Genomic DNA, 7,982 nt, shown 5'->3' with positions numbered 1-7,982 from the left:
AAATAAAATAAAATAAAATAAAATAAAATAAAATAAAATAAAATAAAATAAAATAAAATAAAATAAAATAAAATAAAATAAAATAAAATAAAATAAACAAAAGCTTAGAGCTAGAGCCAGGGAGAGGGACTGGTAGAATGGGGTGGGGTTAGGGGAGACAGGTTGAGGACAGGGTTCAGGACAAAAAAGAAGACAGAGCCTAAGGACCATGAAAGCAGCCAGCCGCCCTCCTTCCCAGCTCACTCCTCAGCCTCACCCTCTCAAGCAGGACCAAGGGGTAGCTTAGGCTTTATCTAATCTCCCAAGTCACCTCCCCTAGACCCCAGTACTCTAGGAAAATCTCCAAGGCCAGCGAAGTGAAGACCCAGAGCAATCTCAGGCATGGGTGGGTGCTGGTGGGATGCAGGGGACAGGGCCCACGGTGCGCTCCACCTGGGCAAGTAAGTGACCTGAAGGTGAGATGGTGAAGCCACTAATGACACACGCTAGAACTGTGGATAAAAACAACCAAACCTAGTTGGTGCCATCTTTCCCAGCTGTCAACAGGGAAGCCTAATCCTCAGTCTCAGAGGACAAATGTCCAGGAAAACTTGGATTCCTTCCTGCCTTCATGCATCCTGAAACTTGGGAAGTCAACACTGAAGCCGCAATCACAGACCCCAAGTCCAAACCAACACTTGCTTGGGGCCGGCAGGGGTCTATAGAGAACGTTGTCATCTCAGAGGGATCAAGCTGGCTGGCAAGCTGAGTGAGTGACTGGGCCCATGGTACTTCCCCTGAGATTCTGTGTTAGGCTCGGGGAGTGGAGGGCGGGGTTCCCACTGCCAACAGGACAGGGCAGGCTGACACTGTAGCTCACTTAGTGAAGTGTTTGCCTAGCACACACGAGGCCCAGGGTTCAATCCCTAGCACCACATAGACCTAGAACGTCAGGGGTGGAGACAGGAGGATTCAAAGTCCATCCTCACTAAAGCAAGTCCCAGTCCAACCAAACCCAACCTTCTGCAAGGGAACTTCTCTGTGCAACAGATGGGGACCATTACAGAAAACCACAACCAACCAAAGAGCAGAGTTGTGGAGTCCAGTCCTAACTGGTGCATCCACAATACAACTTCCAGGGCTCGGGGATCATTGCAGAAGAGGTGGAAAGATTAAGAGGCAGAAGAACGGGGATTTTGCTATGAGATTGTGTCTTCTAGGAAGGTCAGAAGCCACACCCATGAAGCCTCACCAATATGGCTGTCTGAACATGACCTGAAGAGGGGTAACTCCACTGGACATGCTAGCATGGAGAGGAGAAAGCCCGTGAGTCCTCAACCCTAGGCCAAGAACTGCAGGCAGCTAAGGAACGCTGCAATCAGGATTAACAGTTTTCCCTAGGGAAAGACCGTAGACTTGTTATCTGAAATCGAGGCCATAAATTTGAAAGAGGAGTGAGGGGAGGTTTTGGGAAGGGAAAAGAAAAGAGAGAAAAGTATGTAATTATAATACAATCCTAAGGGCTGGAGAGGTGGCTCAGCAGTTAAAAGCACTGGCTGCTCTTCCAAAGGTCCCGAGTTCAATTCCTAGCAACCACATGGTGGCTCACAACCATCTGTAATGGGATCTGACACCCTCTTTTGGTGTGTCTGAAGACAGCTATAAACCAGGCGTGGTGGCACACGCCTTTAATCCCAGCACTTGGGAGGCAGAGGCAGGCANATTTCTGAGTTCGAGGCCAGCCTGGTCTACAAAGTGAGTTCCAGGACAGCCAGAGCTATACAGAGAAACTCTGTCTCGAAAAAAAAAAAAAAAAAAGCATAAGAACAAATTAAAAAAAAAAAAAGACAGCTATAATTGTACTCATACATAAAAATAAATAAATCTTTTAAAAAATAATACAATCCTAAAATGTTTAAAATATTTTAAGTGCCGGGCGTGGTGGCTCACGCCTTTAATCCCAGCACTCTGGAGGCAGAGGCAGGTGAATTTCTGAGTTCGAGGCCAGCCTGGTCTACAAAGTGAGTTCCAGGACAGCCAGAGCTATACAGAGAAACTCTGTCTCGAAAAACAAAACAAAACAAACAAACAAACAAACAAACAAAACATAAAATATTTTAAGTCCAAAGAGAACTGGAAAGATGGCTCAGAGAGAAAAGTAGGCTCTCTGAACAATCATAAGAACTAAATTCAAATCCCTAGCACTCGTTAAAAGGTAGGCATGGCTGTAAGCACCTATAGCCCTGCAGGACAGAAACAGGAGGCTCACTGGGCTCACGGATGACAGCCTAGCTCCAGTTTCAGGAAGAGAGCCTGTAATAGGAATGCCCAGCATCTTCCTCCAGCCTCTGTGCATGTTTAGGGATAGGCAACCCACACACATGCACGCACTCACGCACACATGCACACAGATACACACACACTTATTCATACTGTGATGGTTTGTATATGCTTGGCCCAGGGAGTAGCACTATTAGGAGGTGTGACCTTGTTGGAGTAGGTGTGTCACTGTGGGTGTAGGCTTAAGACCCTCACCCTAGCTGCCTGGAAGTCAGTCTTCCCACTAGCAGCCTTCGGATGAAGATTTTAAACTCTCAGCTCTGACTGCACCATGCCTGCCTGGATGCTGCCACGTTCCTGCCTTGATGATTATGGACTGAACCTCTGAACCTGTAAGCCAGCCACAATTAAATGTTGTCCTTGTAAGAGTTGCCTTGGTCATGGTATCTGTTCACAGCAGTAAAACCCTAAGACACGTACATTCAAAAAATAAAAATTTTTCAAGTAAAATGGAGGGCTAGAAATGAGAAAATGAGCCCTGGGTAACCCCAAGCAGTGATGTATTCAGGCAGAAGTAGGTGGACACTCAGTGTATTGGGTGATAAGGTACACCTATCATCCTCAAGGAATCAAGATGTCACCCAAGGAGTAGTAGCCAATTGCGGGGGGAGGCATTTACTTTTATAACAGTTAGAGCAGAAGGTAGAGAATCAACCAAGGGGGAATGGGACACCTGATGCTGTGTCATGTTGCAACACAATGTAGGGAACATGGCCTGTGGTAAGCTCCAGGCAAAATCCTCTGAATGTAACAGCCCTCCTTTGGTGCCCAGGAAATACAGGAGCCAAAAGAGTAAGGAAATACCAGAGGAAACAACCAGAGAATTCAGGAATTTGGACAAATGACCTAGGTTCTCCCAAAAGTCCCTGTCCTGAGATGGAGAAAGGTGGCGAAGAGACTACTGTGTGACCTTGGGAGGAAATGGCAGTGGCTGGGAAGGGGGCACAGTAGCTAGGAGGGGCTGGTCCTTGGGGCATGTTTGAGGTTGAGGGCAGACTCAGTGTGTTGGATGTGAATGAGGAAAGAGTAGAGGCAGGCCCACATACTCCTCCTTGAACAATAGCATCCTTAAGATGGAGGCTCCTCTGAGGAAGGTACCTGGGGAGAACGTTGCTCAAAAGGGCCACATGTAGAGCAGATGAGAGGCATGAGGAAGTCTGGCAGGGAAGAGAAGAGTCAGAGCCAAAGAGAGCTGTGTGGAGGCCCTTGCAGCTAGGTGGCTGGAGCCTGGGTGTGGCCATGGCCTGTGATGCATACAAAAAAAATGCTGGGGCTGTGGGCTGTGGGACAGAAATCAACATGGACAGGAATCACTGCCCTACTCTACCCTAGGCAGGAAGGTGAGATGCAAGGAGGGAGGGATGACCAAGTGACCCCTTAGATAACCACCAGGTTTCTCTCTCTCTCTCTCTCTCTCTCTCTCTCTCTCTCTCTCTCTCTCTCTCTGCCTTCTGCCACAACTGTGTAAAAATAATTATTATGCTTCCTCACACTTTGAAGAAAATGGTTTCCCTGTCTTAACAGATAAATGGAAAAGAGAATATGGTGTGTATACACTGGAGTTCTATGCAGCTTTAAAGAAAGTGAAATCATTCAAAAGGAAATGGGGGTGTGCAATTAGGTGAAATAAGCAGGACTCACTCAGAAAGTCAATCCATGTGTTGCTTTCAAGCTTAAAAATAAGTAAGTGTGTGTGTGTGTGTGTGTGTGTGTGTGTGTGTGTGTGTGTGTTTGTGTGTGTGTGTAAAAAGTTGGGGGCCAACAAGTTGACTCAATCACCTGGTAAACTTTTTCAATCCTCAGAACCCACAGTGGAAGGAGAGAGCCAACTCCACAAAGATGTCCTCTGGTTTCACACACACACACACACACACACACACACACACACACACACACACACTCCATGGCATGCCTGCCCCCACAGACACAAATCATACACACAAATATTTTTTTTACAGGCCAGCAGACAGCTCAGCAGGTAAAAGTGCTTGTTGCCAACCCTGACAACCTGCGCTCTTCTGGGAACAAAAGAGAACCAGCTCCCATAATTATCCTGTGACCTCCACACGTACACCATGGCTGCATCCACTCTAGCCACGCATACACAGAAATAAATTAGCTTAATCTCTTGTTTCTGGCTTTATGCATTTTACCTCTTGCCCCACACCATTGCTTGATCCTCCCCAATACTCCCCCACTACCCATCACCCGCCCCTCGTCTCTGTTCAGTCACAATACTTCCAGACTGGGCATCGGGGTACACCTGTCCATTTCCAGGTGTAGCACCCCAGAGAGCCAGCCTGGGTATGTTGCTTCCAGAGGCCCCTCTATGTGCACTTCTGCCAGGGGTGTCCTGCTCTATCTGGACCCTTCGCCCCAGGCCTTCTCTCTCCCGTGCCTGTTCCTCACCATTTTCCCAGCAAAGCTGACTTCCACAAAGGGATCCACCAAGTTCTTCTTGTTGCTGTCAAAGCCAAAGATCTGCTTGACGTTGTCCATCACAGCATCGTCCACTGGGGAAGGGACATGCCTGTCACTGTTTGCCAATGTCCCCTCTGCACCTGACTATCCCCATGATACACACTGGTCGTTGCCTGCCTGTTGTCTCTCATCCAGAATCAGCTGCCTTGTGTCATACCCATCTCTGATCTCCTCCTAAACCCTCCAGACCCCTCTGCCCCACACTGCCAGCCTCTGTGGCTCTCCAGACCCAACTACCCCTGCATCTCCAGGCAGTGTCATGACTACAAAAGTGACATGCTGTCTTCCCTCATGAGGGAGTCAGCACAGGATCTCCATGAAGGGACTCAGATCAGCAGCTAAGAGTCATGGTCCCTTCCCAAATACATATATCCGTCACTGTCCCTCACACCCCAAGCTTCAGGGCCTCTCCACATGTGGGACTGATTCAAACTCCACACCATTAAGAGCAGTAAGCAACCCAGAAAAGGATGGGCGTACTCTGGGTGTCTGGTGACATTCCCTTAACACCATGGCCACAGTAATGCACCTGTAGGTTATCCTGTAGGCCAGTCTTGCTTTAAATAGAAAATAAGAGAGGCCCAGTGTATAGTCTAAGATTTTCCATTTCCATAAGGCCAGCAGACCAGGCAAGGGGAAGCTGGAGGGGAGCCATTGCTCTCAAGTCTCCTTCATCTTCCTAAGTCCACCTCCGTGTGTTACTTTCCATTAAAAATCTGATTGCTCTGCTGAGAGTGGCACTCACTGGAGTGTGAGCATGAGGCTCTGAGTTCAAACCACCCGAAAAAGGAAAAAAAGTCTCTGGATGTTTTTCTGCTGTTTCAGGGGAGGGGAGGTGTCAAATAAAGGTTTTCATGATAAACCAGACAGCAGAAAATGGGTACTACTGACAACATTAACTGGCCTTCTGGGAGGAAACTGGATCAAAAAGAGGAAGGGAATGAGCAAGGGCGTGGTCCCTGGGAACAAAAGCACTGAGAAAAGGTCCAGGCCTCTTCTCTGCGCGCCCTCCCCATGCCCTCCCCCACCACCCACCAGCGTCCATGCTTTTAACAGCCTGGCGGGAGACTTGTAAGCATCCAGAAGGGGCGCCACACTCACTCTGTGGTAAGTCCTCAGCCCGGAAGAGCTTCAGACAGAAGTGGGCTCCTCGAAGGGCCACACCAGTGGGCCTAAGCAGGTTGCCTTCAATGTCCTCTTTGTCTTCAGAAGGGTCCTTCTTGTCCAGCTGCAAAGAAAACGCACAGGATTCCTCACCAGCCCCTCATCAGAAGGGTGTGTCCTGAACTCTGGCACCTGCAGCCACTTGGTCCTTCACTTGGTTAAGCTCTCTACAGAGCAGTGTGGACAAGGACACACACGCTCCCTAGCTACATGGAGGACCACCTCCAACAGTAAAAAAAAAAAAAAAAAAAAAAAAAAAAATGCAGCTGGCACACAGCAGGCATCTAAGCCAACAGTCTGACGGAGTCACCTCTCCCACAAGTCCCAACCGCCTGTACCCCTCCCCTGCCCTCCATGTTAAAAACTAGCTCGGTAGTTGAAGGAATCTAAGCTAGAAGCTCCACCTTTAGGGACATGTTCCCCGCACATGAGTATTAATATAGTGACCCCAGGGTCAGAGTCAGCATGGTGCTAATGGGTGAGAGGCACCCCTGCCTGGTAAGGTAGACTGAGGCTCTGATCCACAAAGGTCACTCTTCCAGAAAGAACAAGCCTCTTTGCAAGTAAAGACAGTAACACTGTGTAACAATAGACACAGCGTCTGACACCACAGGAACACACAAGCCTTCTAGTGGCTTCGTGGGGCAGGAGAGCAGTGGGAGGTCAGGAGAGAGTGAGGTCAGGCTGGTCCAGCAGCCTACCCCTTAGCAAGCTAACAGAAAGAGCCGCAGCCTAATGCTTACTTAGCCTGTACCCCATGGGGAACCCCACTTTCAGCATCTGCAGTAAGACATTCAATCCCAGCACACTCAGGAGCAAGTGTCCATGAGAGAGTCAGAAACCCTTCATCTCCTCTAATTCCGTGTCCACAAGGAGATGAGAGTGTGAGGAAAGAGGAAGCCTCATAAAAGAGGAGGGCTGGCTGTGTGGTTCCAGGGAAGGCGAAGGAACCAGGAAGACAAAAAACAAGGACAATGAAGAAGGGATGGCTGAACGTGGTGGAAGAGAGAGATACAAGGCCATTACAACAGTGCAAGAGAGACTGGGGTGTCCTGAGGCACCTCTTCCTAATGTGGGGTGTCCTCTGTTATCTCCGTCTCCATGAGCGTTTCCAGACTGGCCCGGCTACTCTAGCTCCAGCTTCAGCAGCCTTCAAGAGGCTAGGCTGCCTCCGCTTGCCTCCCTTCCTTCTTCCCTCCCTTCCTCAGTATCAGAATGCTTGACCACTTCACTTCTGCCTCCCACCACTCCTGACCTGCCTACCTGCAACTCCTGCATGGCCCACAGGCTGCCTCTTGGATTATAGCTACGGAGCATTTTGACAAAAATGGCCTAACCACAAGTGGTCAGCACCCTGATGTGGTGGTCAGTGTGTGCTACCCAACAGTGGTGGTGTTCCTCTTTAGTCCCAGCAGTCGGGAGGCAGAGGCAGGTGGATCTCTCTGAGTTTGAGGACAGCCAGGGCTACATAGGGAGACCCTGTCTGGAAAAAAAAACAACAAAACAAAACCCTAAAATCCTTGATTCTTTCTTTTGCAAGGAAGGCCAGAGACTGCAGTCCCGCCATCCCAGCAGTGGTATTTCGAGTGCTTTGATTGTTGTTTATATTTTCTGTGTGTTATGCAGTTTTCATGATTCCTACATAACCTTTTAAGACAAGAAAACACCAAGCTAGTGGTTTTCTATGGTGCTATGGCAAGGAGGGTACTCACGGGAGCTTCATCTCCAGGTCCTAGCACACACAGGCTGGCTTTGAGGTAGCCTCTGGCCCCTGCAGAGAAGTCATCAGGGTTGGAGAGCAGCAGCCACTTCCGGAGATAAGCATGTCCTGCAGGACAGAGTGGAAGGTCAGGTCTGCAGACAGGCATGAGCATAGGGCGGACCTGTTAGAGTCTGCAGACCGACAGGAGCATAGGGTGGACCCTTTAAGGTGAGATAGAAAACCTAGGGACCAGGTTTTACACCTCATGAATATGTGAAGCCAAGAGCTGCCCATTAGACTCCACGGTTCCTTAGCA

General features: G+C 49.0%; 1 protein-coding gene across 16 annotated transcripts in view; it reads right to left on the bottom strand.

Annotated features, from left to right (window-relative positions):
- The window catches only part of Dysf (dysferlin), a 201,704-nt gene that overhangs the window by 131,762 nt on the left and 61,960 nt on the right, over nucleotides 1-7,982 (bottom strand). For all 16 annotated transcript variants that reach the window (XM_029478331.1, XM_021164302.2, XM_021164299.2 and 13 more), the window contains 3 exons: nucleotides 7,677-7,792; nucleotides 5,902-6,028; nucleotides 4,729-4,832 (listed from right to left, as the gene is read on the bottom strand). In XM_029478331.1, the coding sequence (XP_029334191.1) occupies nucleotides 4,729-4,832; nucleotides 5,902-6,028; nucleotides 7,677-7,792 (347 nt within the window). The remainder of the gene's footprint in view (nucleotides 1-4,728; nucleotides 4,833-5,901; nucleotides 6,029-7,676; nucleotides 7,793-7,982) is intronic.

The sequence above is a fragment of the Mus caroli genome, chromosome 6 (assembly GCF_900094665.2).
Source record: "Mus caroli chromosome 6, CAROLI_EIJ_v1.1, whole genome shotgun sequence".
Classification (NCBI taxonomy): Eukaryota; Metazoa; Chordata; class Mammalia; order Rodentia; family Muridae; genus Mus; species Mus caroli.
This window is presented reverse-complemented; position numbering and strand designations above follow the sequence as displayed.